The sequence below is a fragment of the Furipterus horrens genome, unplaced genomic scaffold, assembly GCF_987537825.1.
Source record: "Furipterus horrens unplaced genomic scaffold, mFurHor1.1.pri manual_scaffold_10, whole genome shotgun sequence".
Lineage (NCBI taxonomy): Eukaryota > Metazoa > Chordata > Mammalia > Chiroptera > Furipteridae > Furipterus > Furipterus horrens.
In genome coordinates this window covers 41,278,095-41,291,636 of record NW_028327180.1, presented here as the reverse complement: position 1 = coordinate 41,291,636, position 13,542 = coordinate 41,278,095, and the positions used below count along the sequence as shown (strand labels likewise).

The 13,542-nt window shown below is 48.6% G+C and overlaps 1 protein-coding gene across 1 annotated transcript in view; it reads left to right on the top strand.

Annotated features, from left to right (window-relative positions):
* C3 (complement C3) overlaps positions 1–11,794 on the top strand; it is a 31,075-nt gene extending 19,281 nt beyond the window's left edge. The window contains exons 26-41 of the mRNA XM_090289503.1: positions 259–418; positions 1,412–1,510; positions 3,554–3,710; positions 5,149–5,312; positions 6,429–6,587; positions 6,729–6,788; positions 6,915–7,005; positions 7,116–7,167; positions 8,644–8,731; positions 8,850–8,939; positions 9,810–9,915; positions 10,106–10,195; positions 10,393–10,476; positions 11,227–11,310; positions 11,391–11,526; positions 11,611–11,794. Of these exons, the coding sequence (XP_090145629.1) occupies positions 259–418; positions 1,412–1,510; positions 3,554–3,710; positions 5,149–5,312; positions 6,429–6,587; positions 6,729–6,788; positions 6,915–7,005; positions 7,116–7,167; positions 8,644–8,731; positions 8,850–8,939; positions 9,810–9,915; positions 10,106–10,195; positions 10,393–10,476; positions 11,227–11,310; positions 11,391–11,526; positions 11,611–11,752 (1,762 nt within the window). The 3' untranslated portion in view covers positions 11,753–11,794. The remainder of the gene's footprint in view (positions 1–258; positions 419–1,411; positions 1,511–3,553; positions 3,711–5,148; positions 5,313–6,428; positions 6,588–6,728; positions 6,789–6,914; positions 7,006–7,115; positions 7,168–8,643; positions 8,732–8,849; positions 8,940–9,809; positions 9,916–10,105; positions 10,196–10,392; positions 10,477–11,226; positions 11,311–11,390; positions 11,527–11,610) is intronic.
* The last annotated feature ends 1,748 nt before the right edge of the window (positions 11,795–13,542 follow it).

Here is a 13,542-nt window from a genome sequence, read left to right as displayed (position 1 = left end):
GGACCGTGGCCGTAGTCTTGGCTGGCCTCCCCATGCAGCCCTTTGCCACTGGATCCCTCCACCTGCAGAGTCAATGGACTCACCAGCTGAGTGACCTACAGTCATTAAGCACTGCCTGCAAGCAGCATTGGGTCCTGAGCCCTGGCACAGAAAACTGGGCACATGGGCTGGCCCTGCTCCTGTCTGCTCATTGCTTGGCTAGGATGGCACTCTCTGGATCCCAGAGCCAATTGGCTCATGCTCTGTGCCCACCCCCAGGCTGACAGCCTACGTGGTCAAGGTTTTCTCTCTGGCCGCCAACCTCATCGCCATTGATTCTGAAGTCCTCTGTGGGGCTGTCAAGTGGCTGATCCTGGAGAAGCAGAAGCCTGATGGAGTTTTCCAGGAGGATGGACCAGTGATACACCAAGAAATGATTGTAAGGGGTGGGGATTCAGACCAAGCTGGGGAGAGGGGGGCCTGAGTATCACAGCATGGACTGGAGAAAGACTGCCATTTGCCTAATTCCCTACATTGGGGTGGACAGAGAAGTAAAGGAGCCAGGAGTGTCATTCCTCCTTTGCAAAAACCAGAGACCTCAGAGTCCAATGCAAAATGAAAGTTCCCTGGCTCTCCATTGATTTGAAAATAAACTGAGAACTCCTTAGAGTTGTGGTTTTCAAAGTGCAGTCCCCAAGTCAACAGCATCAGCATCAGCTGCAAGCTTGTTAGAAATGCACATTCTTGGACTGGAGCCCAGATTAACTGAATCAGAAACTCTTGGGGTGGGGCCCAATAATTAGAGTTTTAATAAGCCTCCACTTCCAGGTGATGTTGATGTGTGCTCAAGTTAGAGAACCACTGCCTCAGCCTGACCTTTTGGGCTTCCAGACCCACAGACTACCCCCTATCTCCAAACTCCATCTGTACTGCTTGGAGCCTTGCTCTGTCTAGTCACAGGGCCTTTGCACATGCTGTTCCCACTGTCTGGCATGCTACTCCTATCCTCCTTTAGAGTTTAGTCCTACTCACTCTTCAGAGTGTGGCTCTACCTCTCATCCCTTAGGGACACCTTTCCCAACCTCCCTGACCAAGCCACACACTCCCATTATCCATTCTCACTGCCATGTCCACTTATGCGCAGTACTCATCAATCATATATATGTTGAGGAGCTGGTTGATTCACGTCTGTCTCCCCTACTAGATGGGGAGCTCCATAAGGGCTGGGCCCAGTGTCTGTTTTTTGTCTACCACCTTATCCACAGCACCAGCAACATTTGCAGAATGAGTGAATGAGCAGTGCATGGTCCTCCTGTGAGACCCTGGGGAGACATCCAGCCCTGCCCTGACCTGCTGATCCTACAGGGGGCTTTGGTTGGCATGTGGGGACACACTTGGTGACCCCATCCTTTCTTCCTGCTCCACATCCTAGGGTGGCTTCAGGAGTGCTGAGGAGAAAGATGTGTCCCTCACAGCCTTCGTTCTCATCGCACTGCAAGAGGCTAAAGATATTTGTGAGGGACAGGTCAACGTAAGTGTGCCCCATCCGTCCTCCCCTCCCCACCTCCCACTCAGGCACAGCCACCTTCTAGTCACTGCAGCTGCTTTGTACTGGGGCTTTGAGAGTGGGTTCTTTGGCCTTTAGTTTCCCAAGTGGGGAACCCCAGGATCCCAGCCTCACCTTGCTTCTTCCTCCTCAGGACCCCAGAAATGTGATGGAGCAGAGAAGGCTGTTACCTTTAATGACTAAGAGGAACCCAGGCCTTTCTTGTTCAAACCTTGCAGATTCGAAAGAAATTATGATAGAAAGAGACAGTTCTAGGGCTATGGGTCAGACAGATCTGAATTTAAATCGTAATTCTCAGGCACTTCTTCTCACTGGGCCTCGATGTGTGCAACTGTAAAATGGGTATAATAATCTTTGTATTTTTTAGGATTCTCTATGTTGTTCTAGATGTAACGCATGTGTGACCTACATTATGCAAAAATACAGGGTGGGGCAAAAGTAGGTTTACAGTTGTGAGTACACTAAACACGGTTTATTCTTGTATTATTATTTATTAATTATTGTATTATTTTCTGTACAAACAACTGTAAACTTACTTGTAGATGGGGGAATTATTTTAAGAATCCAAGAATTTTTCAAGTGCAAAAATGAAAGTGGCCTTGGGGACTCTACCAGGATGCTTTGTTCCTCTATCCTTCATTCCCTTCTTGCCCAATAATTTAGCTTTCCTGCCACACAGGCTGCCTGGCAGAATGTAGCTGCCATCCTTGGGGAAATAGCCAAACCAAGACTAGAACTTCCAGATTCCCAGGGAGGAATTCTGATTAGCGCAGCCTGAGTCAGGTGATTACTTCTGAACCACTCAGCTGAGATCAGAAGTATGTCTTCCTGGGCAAATATTACTGTTACCACTGTGGCCATGTGAATGAAAGGAAAGAAGAGAAGTTCCTACAAAAATCAAGGGTAGATATAGGAGAGACAGAGGGCAGGCAAAAGGATTAGTTTCTATGACAACACAGTGACATTTTCTGCTACAACATAGCAACCTTATAATGGAGTATAGCATAGGCTGTGGAACCAGGCTCCTGGGGCTTAAATAGAGAGCTTGCTGGAATTACCTTGAGAAAACCAATTGTTAATATTCCAGGAATATATATTGCAAGTTGATTATTGAATGCAAATGTTATTAAAAATTAAATTATATAAACTTACATTTAAACAAATTAGACTAAACACTATACATAAAAACTAAGGTCATAAACATCCAAAACTCATCATTTCTTAATTATTTCACTACCTTTTATTATCACCCATGCTCTTGAGGTTATTTATGTCTGTCGTACCTATATGGTGGACATACTATATAATCTCTTCCCAACTCTACAGTCAGTGAGTGACTCCATGTTGGTAGGTTGAGATTGACAATGGTAGTATTTACACTATGAAAATCAGCAAACACTACAAATCATGTCTACCTTGGCCCCTCAATACTCTGCGTCTCAGTATTCTCATCTGTGCGGTAGAGATGATGATGAAAATAAAACCTTCCTCATAGAATTTTGAGGTTAAATGAGTGGATATGTGGCTGGCACATGGCGTTGACTATAATGATGATGATTAGGTAATAGGGGGCTCAGCAGTGTGCTAACCCTGGCTCATTCTAACTCACAAGTGCCTATCTGAGGCATCTCTTTTCCACTCCATGTTAAGGTATGTCACGTTGCTAGCTTGAAATTGGCCATGGTAGGAGCATTTACACCACAGTAATTGGCATCTATAAGACAACCCGTCCCCCACCCTGACTAGAGAGCTGTTTATTAAACGTTTACCAGCACACCACTGGGTATACAGACTGTGCCAGACACATATCCACTCGCTGATAGGTACTCAGCAACAAAGCAGTTCACAGTGGCTAAAATGTCTGGGAAACCCTCAAAAATAGATCCAAGACAGATATGTCCCAAGGACAGAAACTTGTGCCCAGGAAGTGGTGACTATGTGATCCTTGCCAGCTCCCTGTGGCAGCAGTGCCCACCTGACCAGAGTACCCACTCTTCCTTCTCACAGAGCCTGGAGGGCAGCATCAATAAGGCTGGAGACTTCCTGGAAGCCCACTATGAGAAACTGCAGAGACCGTATACTGTGGCCATTGCTGGCTACGCCCTGGCCCTGTTGGGCAAGCTGGAGGGCTCCCGCCTCGAAAAATTTCTGGGCACAGCCACAGGTGAGAGGCAACCTGGTGGATAAGGGGAGATGCATGGCAGGGATTTGAGGGTGGCCATCTTAAGCTGGGCTGCATGGCTCTAAACTGAGCTGGGGTGTGTGGCACTAGGTGTGAAAAGTCCTCATTGTAAGTGGCACAAGAAGGTCCACTGCACCATTTAACAAGTATTTGTTGAGTACTTGCTATGACACAGAAGCAAAAGGACATGGGCTGTGACATCAGACAGGTTCAAGTTCAAATCCTGCTCTGACACATTCTTACTGCATGACCTCGTACAATTCACTTAACCTCTCTGGACCTTGTGTATAAAATGATATCTACATCATAGGATGGCTGTGAAGATTAAATGAGTGATGCAGGTAGAAGAAGGTCTAGTGAATAGTAAGAGATCTATCACTGATATTGTTTTTTCCTTTAGTATTGTTAATAACATTATCATTATTTCAAGGGTAGTTAGGATTGGATAAAATAAGGACATAGGGATTTTATCACAATGAGTAGCACACAGTGAGCACCTAATCATTGGTTCCAGTGATGACACCTTATCAGAATTATGCTCACTTATGTAACATATCTGAATGTATACTGAAGTGGTTTAACACTGTGTAACAGCACAGTGTGGGTGTCCCAAGTTGGTGGATAGCTCCCCTCTCTACAGTGATGCAGGGATCCAGGCTCTATCTTTTCATGGCTCTGCCACATCAGTGTATGGGAATCCATTCTATCCAAGCAGAAGGGCGACAGTCAGGAAGACTGTGCAAGGGAGATAGACCAGGCATGAAAGGGGCCCCATCAACTGCTGTGCACATTCCTTTGGCCAGGGTTCAGTCACATGGCCATACCTACCTGCAAAGGTATCTGGGAGATGTAGTCTAACAGTGTGCCCAGGAAGAGAAGGGAATGGGCCTTGGTGACAGTTTCTGGCATAAGTACTTTCTGAGGCACTTGGGACATCACAGTGAATATGGCACAGCCGCTGCTGTGGTGGCCTCACACTACGGTTGAGGAAAGAAATGAGTTAATAGATTTCTGTAGGGCATCATGGTGCTGGAATGGGAGAAACACAGGATGTTTTGAGAGACAGAAGGAAGGACCTTAATCTGTGTTGGGATGCCATTGAAGCTGAATTGTGCAGGGTGGGTAAGAATTAACCAGGGGTAGATGGAGAAAACAGTGCTCCAAAGAGGGAGAACAGAATATGCAAAGGCTCAGAGGTAAGAAGTTTAGAGAATCTCCTTCGACAACTCAGTGGGGCTGCAGTTCACAATTCAAATGGAAATGTGAAGGTTGACAAGGGAAGGGAGTGAGGCAGAAACCAGCAGACTGAGAGCCACAAATATGGGCCAGGACACCTAAACACCAAGTAGTCTGAACTTTCTCTGAGCTATCTTCAGGCTGGACAAAGCAGTGAGCATGGAAGCTGGTGTTCTCTCTGCAGAAAAGAACCGCTGGGAGGAGCCCGGCCAGAAGCTCTACAATGTGGAGGCCACATCCTATGCCTTGTTGGCCCTGCTACTGCTCAAAGACTTTGACTCTGTGCCTCCTATTGTGCGCTGGCTCAATGAGCAGAGATACTACGGAGGTGGCTATGGCTCCACCCAGGCAAGTGGTCCCACATCCCCTAGGCAACTGCATTCTTACCCTCTCCTGCCTCCCACTGGCCTTCCGGATAAGATGCTGAGATCAAGAGAGGCATTTCATTGGAATGAAGTTGAGAAATTAGGGTTTGTTTGTTTGTTTGTTCATGCACATCTATCTATAGACTCTTGACTAAATTCTGAATGCCCCAAGCTATATTTCAAGCCTCCCTGTCCCTCTTAGTGTCTAGGTCATGTTCCCAGGGCCCAGGTTCAGGTATGAGCCGCTCTCTGATGGCTCTAGTCCATGTTCCCAGTTCCACGAGGCTCCCCATCTTATCCTGTCTCACTGGTGGGTTCTAGACCAAGTTCTCAATTATTGTAGGGAATCATCAAGTCCATCTCTCCCTCTGGTGGGTTCTAGACCATGTGCTTAGGTCCATCAGGCTCCCAGCATTACCTTGTCTTACTGTGGATTCTAGACCATGTTCTCCATTTTCTAGAGCATTACTAAAGATTGCCTTTCTCCCTGGTGGGTTCTAGACCATGGTTTCAGCAACCTCAAGTTCTAGCAACTTCAGACTCCAGTATGGTCTCCTTTCTCTCTGGTGACATTCCCAGTGTCACTTTTGGATTCTAGATCATATGCTCAGTGTCCCCAAGCTCCAACTTTATTATTTTTTCACAAGTTGGAGACACATTCTCAGTGTCTCCAAACTCTTGTCTTAGTCTCTCTTCTCTGCGTGGGTCTCAAGCACATTCTCAGTATTGCTAGACCTTCAGTCTTATGCCTACAATTCCTGACATATTCTAGATGTGTTCGGTGTCTTCGAGCTCTGATGTAGGCCTTGGAGAGTTCTAGAAGATGTCCTCACTGTCTAATAACTCCCAGCCTTACCCTGGTGCTCGCTGGTGGGCTCTAGGTCTCAGCCTTAGTGTCGCCAAGCCGTGGTCTGAGCCTCCCTCGTGCAAAGAGCTCTAGAACGTGTCCTCAGTGTCCACCAATGCCCAGTCTTATCCTCAGCCCCTCTGGTGCGTTTTAGGCCACAGTCCCAGTGGCCCAGCTCTAAGCTGAGCCTCTTTATCCCTCAGTGTGTTCTCAGTCTCTCACACCACCCTCTTTCTCTCTCATGGGTTCTAGGCCACGTTCATGGTGTTCCAAGCCCTGGCCCAATACCACAAAGAAGTCCCTGACCATGAAGACCTGAATCTGGATGTGTCCATTGACCTGCCCAGCCGCAGCTCTCCGATCAAGCACCGCATCCTCTGGGAATCCGCAAGCCTCCTGCGGTCAGAAGAGGTGCAGCTGCCCAGCCAAAGCCGCCTTGCTCTCTTCCTCCATGCCAGCCAGAGTGTCTCAGGAGGCAGGAGGGAGGGCAGATGACCCCTGCAGCCAGGGGAAGGCTTGGTTGCCAACGCCTTCTCTCCCCACTCCCTGCAGACCAAGGAAAATGAAGATTTCACATTAACAGCTAAAGGAAAAGGACAAGGCACCTTGTCGGTAAAGAACAGAGCCCACACCCTCTTGGCTCCCCACCTCCTTCCTCTCAGTCTCTCTTCCCCAGAGGGACCCTCTCCTTCCCAAGTCAAGTAGGCTTACACTTCATCTCCTCTCCCATCTCTCTAGGTGGTGACAATGTACCACGCCAAGATCAAAGGCAAAGCCACCTGCAAGAAGTTTGACCTCAGGGTTAACCTACGACCAGCCCCTGAAACAGGTAGAAGGAATAAAGACCCTATCTGCCACCCTTCCCCCACCGCCATTCTAGTGCCTGCGTCCCTCCTGAATCAGGACCCAGTCCCCCGTCCCTCTGTCTTTATGTTTCAGTCAGGAAGCCTCAGGATGCCAAGAGCACCATGTTCCTTGAAATCTGTACCAGGTGAGACACGGGTCTCTGGGGCTCATCTTGATCATCCCTCTGTCTCTAGCAAGACCACTTGTAAATAATACCTCTGGTACCTAATACTTTCTGGGGGTGTATTGTATGGCTAGTACCGTGCTGAGTACCCTCCAAGGGACAGATAGCAGAGCAGTCCTTGCTTTACATGGCAGTGTGAGACCTGCCATGACCACATAAGCTGAGACTGTGCCAAGTGATGTTAATAATCAATGAGGAAGATTACAATTGTTCCAGGAATTTTACATTTAAAAAAAATTAGATCAAAAACTCTCACACCGCCAGTTATAAAAGTATAAACTAATGAAAAGTAGAGTCAGACGAGTATTTGTTTAGTGCACTGTAATTTAAAACGTTAGAACATTGAGATTAAAGTCGGTTTCAATTATTTTGTAAAGCACTTGTTCAAAGTCCTGTGGTTTGAACAGTGCCTCCTTTCTCCTCTGTATAACCTGTGATATGGAGGGAGCATCTTTCCTCTGGTGTTACATGAAGTGTCATGTTCCCTTCCAAATCTGGGTCAACTTCTGACATTTAACCCTTTGAGCTTAGTGTCACGAGGTATCTGACAGTTCCTTCACTGGAAGCTTTTCGCCACTGCCCCTTCCTCTGGGATATCTTTTTTTTCTTTCTTTTGTCACAACCTCTTGTGCATTTGTGTTGATGACCTGGCCTTCCCTAAGCTTCGCGGGTGGCAGCAGGTCTGCATTCCCATGATCTTCTGCCCCTTCTCTGACTCTGTCGACGGGTTGTCACCACTCTCAGCATCACTGCTCCTCATTTCTTTGTGGCACTTTCGCCTCTGTTGGCCAATTCCCATTTGGTTATTCATTTTGGTAAAATCTCACATGGGTGTTTTACTGGGAGAGAAAGAAGTGACACAGCTACACGTGTGACCTGAATGATGGGTGCTCAGTGACCCGTCACTGACAGACTTTGAAAGAAGCGATGTGATTGGTCATTGATTGTGAATGCACACTTATTTATGTGGTGACTGGTAGACCGCAGAGCTAGCAACTAGATGAGTCCTTTAGGCAACTACTCATGATTAATATACTGTGGCACTGGAATCAGAGCCATGTTGCTGAGGGACTGGTGTTATTGAACTAGACCATGTTAATGGAATCATGCAAAGTGAAAACTGCCTATATTCTTGTCTTCATTTCCTAGAGGATCTGAGGCACAGAGAGGTCCAGTGACTCATCAATTGTCACAGAGAGCTGGGATTTGAACCCATGTAGTTGGGCCTCCAAGGCTGAGCAATCAGTCGCCTTGACCATTAATGAGGCACCTGTCCTTCATTCCTATTTGGACCATGTTTCCTAAGATATAACATTCCTCTGTGCTGCTCTGTGGGAACCAGCAACCTTAGTCTCTGATAAGACCACCTTGACCAGGCACTGACCCCTAGGGCTGACCCCACCTGGGACTCGACCCCTCTCTCCGGACCCCATCCAGGTATCTGGGAAACCACGATGCCACTATGTCCATCCTGGATATATCCATGATGACTGGATTTGTTCCTGACACTGGTGACCTCAAGCAGGTATGAGAAGTCCTGGACTTATAGGCTGAGATTAGTGGGAAGGAGCCTGGGGTCTGGAAGAGGCTGAGGGAGGGAAGGAGATCCAAGAGGGGTTTTCACAAGCCCTTCCCTTCTCCAGCTGAGCACTGGCACTGACAGATATATCTCCAAGTACGAGATGGATAAGGCCTTCAGCAACAAGAACACCCTCATCATCTACCTAGACAAGGTAAGGCTTAAGGCTTCCACTGGGGTCTTCACCCCTATGTGGCTCGCCTTTGCCCTCTCTATTGGCCTTTGTCTTAGAGTCCTCTGCTTGAATAATTCTTTCTAGAAGAAAAGAGGATTGTGCATGAGATGAGTTTAAACATTTTTTTTATTTTACTTTTAATTTTTTATGTAATTTCAACCTTACAGAGAAATTGTAGGGCAGTATAAAAAAGTTCCATATTCTCTTTACCCAAGTTCATTAATTGTTAGTATTTTTCTCCAAATATACATGTCTATCACGTATACATACATGTCTGCCTTCCTTCCTTTTTTTCTTTCTCCTCATTTATTTGTTTTTTAAGCTTTGTTGAGATATAATTGGCATATAACATTGTGTAGGTTTAAGGTATACCATGTAATTATTAGGTATATGTATGTTGGGAAATGATGGGTACAATAAGGTCAGCCAGCACATGTATCACCTCACATAGTTATAGTGTGTGTGTGTGTGTGTGTGTGTGTGTGTGTGTGTGTGTGGTGAAGGCTTTTAAGATTTACTCTCTTAGCAACTTTCAAATGTCCAGTGCAGTACTGATAACCATGGGATGTTTTTATGGGCACAGATAGCAATGTGTTGGCCAGAATTTAATTTCATGGCCACACCAAATAGAAAGGGAGACTGAGAAGTGTAATCTAGCCATGAGCCTTGGAGAAAAAGAAAATAGATTTGTTGAACTGCTCATGAATCTTTGCCACTTCCTGCCCCCCACCTTCCCCACCCAGATCCCTCTTTGATCCTTCCATTTCTCCACCCACCCTCCAGCCCCCAGTAGCCTATGCTGGATTCCCTCCCATGCTGCCCCTCTGACTCATCACCTCCTTCTCCCAGGTCTCACATGACCAAGAGGACTGCATATCCTTCAAAGTTCACCAGTTCTTTAATGTGGGGCTTATCCAGCCTGGGGCGGTCAAGGTGTACTCCTATTACAACCTAGGTGAGTAGCCAACCTAGGGCCTGGGGTCTGAAGGCCCCAAGGATCTATGAGCTGGGGGCCTGGGGGTCCCAGGGTTCAGGACCTAGCATCTCCAGGTCAGAAGGGCTGGAGTTGGGAATATGAGCCCCACTGGCATGGTCTTGGGTGGAGGCCCTAGCTTTTTGATACCTCCCACCCCCTCTGCCCACAGATGAGACCTGCACCCATTTCTACCACCCGGAGAAGGAAGCTGGAATGCTGAGCAAACTCTGCCACAACGAAATGTGCCGCTGTGCTGAGGGTGGGTGCCAGGAGCCAGGAAGTGGCAGGTCATGCCCACCAGATCCCTCACTTCCATGGGGGTGATGCAAGGGGCCTCAAAAGCCCACATCCTGTGGACACCAAGAGGGATGGTCCCTGGGCTGGCCACACCTATGGGTGGGGGTCCTGGCCAGGAAGTGAGACTTAGATCATGTCCCCTACTCACCCACCCCGCAGAGAACTGCTTCATGCACCAGGCAGAGGAAAAAGTCACTCCTGAAGACCGGCTGGACAAGGCCTGCGAGCCAGGAGTGGACTACGGTAAGGAGGGGGCAGGGTGCGTGTATGAGTGATGGTGTGAGAGTGATGGTGTGTCTGGGTGTGTATGGCTGTGGTTATGTGTGTGTGAGACTGTGTGACAGCAGGCATGGCCATGGTTGTGTGTGTGACTGGCTGTGAGTAGTCCTGGCTGCATGTGGCTGTGGGTGACTGACTGGTGTGTGTGTGTGGGTATGTGTGATGAAGGGCTGTTAGTGCATGGAGAACCATGATTATGATTGGGCTGGGTATGTACAAGAGTGTTAAAAAAAGGTGGTTGTGAGTAGATGTGGTTGTGTGTGTGTGTGTGAGGTTTTTGTAGGTAGCCATGACTGTGTGAGATGCTGACAGTGGACAGGAGGAGCTGTCCTGGTGTATATGATGAGTTGTGAGTGGCTATAATCATGTGCATGGCTGTAGGTGACTGTGTGTGTGGTGGTGGTTGTGACTGTGATCACATGGCTGGGTGTGAGAGATGGTGGTTGCAGGTGACAGTAAACGAGGAGGAGCTATTCTCATGTATATGGTGAGTTACGGGTAGCTATAATTGTGCGCATGGCTGTGCGTGACTGCAGGATGGTGGTGGTGTGACCCTGTGCAGCTGCTGTGTTACTGGGGGAGGCAGGAACTGTCGCATGACTGACTGTAATCCTGCAAGTGTCTGTTTGGGGGAACCATATGTCCAGGTGTGCTTGCAAGTAGGGTGCTGCCCCCACCCTGCCCATGACCCGTGCTGGCCCTCCCCCTACCCAGTGTACAAGACCAGGCTGCAGAAGAAGGAGCTGGCGGATGACTTCGACGAGTACATAATGGTCATCGAGCAGGTCATCAAGTCAGGTCAGCCCTGCGCTGCTTTCTGCCTTTCTGCCTCCTCCTCCCTCTTGTGCCCTGGTGCAGCTTCCTTCTCTCCCCTCCAGGCACCTATGAGGTGCAGGCTGGACAGGAGCACAGGTTCATCAGTCACGTCAAGTGCAGAGAAGCCCTGAAGTTGCAGGAGGGAAAACACTACCTCATTTGGGGCCTCTCCTCGGACCTGTGGGGAGAGAAACCCAAGTGAGTGCTGGCCCTGCTCATGTGTGTTTGCCCCACCCGCCTTCCGAGGCTTCTCCTGACCTGCCATCTGTCCCCCCTCCCCAGCATCAGGTACATCATTGGGAAGGACACCTGGGTGGAGCTGTGGCCTGATGCTGATGAATGCCAAGATGAAGAGAACCAGGAACTCTGCAGGGACCTGGCCAGCTTCACAGAGAACATGGTCGTCTTTGGCTGTCCCAACTGACCCCCATCACGGTCCCCCCAATAAAGCTTCCTTTGTGTTCCATGTGATCTCCCGAAGTCTGGAGGTCTTGTGAGGGAGAAGGAGGCAACTATGGTCCCCAGCTGCCTCCCCTACATCTCCGCTCCATCCTTACCTGAAATCTCCAAGAAATCTTGTTTGTATTCTTGCCTGTGCCCTTACCCCCTCACCACCGCCACCAGCAACTCACTACCCCTTCACCTGAATTCTCACCTACTTGCTCGCTTGCCTCCTTACTGCATCCTCACCTGAGTTCTTACTACGTTCTCATCTGAATCTTTACCTCCTCTCTTACCTGTATACTCAGTGCTATCCACCTGTATATTTTTGCATCCTTTTGCATTTTTTACATCGTTGCTTGTAACCTTACCTGTATCTTTCCTTATATTTTCACCTGTCTTTCCACCTGCATTCTCACCTGTATTTTCTCTGTATCCTCATCTGAGTCTTCACCTGCATCTTTACCTACATCCTTGTCTAGGTCTCTTCCTATCTTCTTACCAGCGTCCTTACCTACATTCTCACCTGCACAGTTACCTGCCTTCTCACCTGCACCTTCTGCTGTATCTTTACCTGTGTCTTCATCAGCATCATAACCCTAACAGCCCTCCTCTCCTTGCTCATCTTCGTCCTATTTGTTCCTCACCTGCAGCTCACTCTCACCTGCATTTCCTTTTGTCCTCTAGGCTCACCCCACCCTCCCAACCCGCACTTTCTAGGTGGGTCTGAGCAGACACCTCCACACCTCTGTGGGACCCAGTGGGCTGGCTGTGCCCAGGAGGGGGCGGTAAGGGGCAGGCAGGGTGCTGTTTCCAGCTGGAGCCCCGAGTGAGAGGGGAGGCATGAGTCAGCAGCTGAGGAAAGAGCGCAGGAGCCACTGCGGTCACAGCAGCACCGAGCTGCGTGGGGTGGGGAGGTGGGGAGGGCAACCACCAGGCTGAGTGGAACTACTGGGTACAAAGTGAAACTGGGGCCCCAAAGGCCTCTTCTAACCTCTCGATCCTCGAGGACTCTTAAGGGTGGGATCCAAGCTCAGGGCTCTGGATCAGGTCATCATGGAAAAAAACCTTCAGCCTAGAAGCCAGCCCAGCACAGCCCCCTTCCCCTAAAACCCTCAGGCCCCAGAAACCTGCACCTCCCACTTCCAGGACTATGGGGGAACACATTCACAGTTCACCCCTGCTTCCTCTGGCCCCCCAATTGCCAGAAGCTTTCGTGGAGGGGAGACTCAAAGACCCTCCTCACTCACTAGGAGTCCCAGCAGACCTCTGCCGGCCCCTTCCTCCAGCGTGTGTCCGGCTTCTCATTTCTTTTCTTGCTTATTTCCCCTTTCTCCTGTCCATTTTTTGTATTTCTTTAAAGCCTGGGGCTTTGTTGTGTTTGAGCACCTGTGGTTCTAGGCTGTGAACAGTACAGACAGGATCTTAGGAAACTTCCATTCTGAGACAGCGTGGAGTTGGTTTCAGACGGCGAGGAAGGGAGAGCAGGGCATCACGTGGCGTCTGCCTGGGCTGGGGCCGCCGCAGTGAAGGTATTTAGGTGGAGGGACAGTTCATTTCAAGTGTGGGCTCAGCTAGGCCACAGAAACCAGTTGTTTGTAAAACACCGGCTAAATGTAGCTATGAAGGTTTTTTTTAAAAATAGGATTCACACCTACTGTCAGTTGACTTTAAAAGCAGTTTGTCTTTGATAATGTGGGTGGGACTCATCCAATCAATTGAAGGGATGAAGAGAAAAAAAATCATGTTTCCTGTGGAAAAAGGAATTCAAGA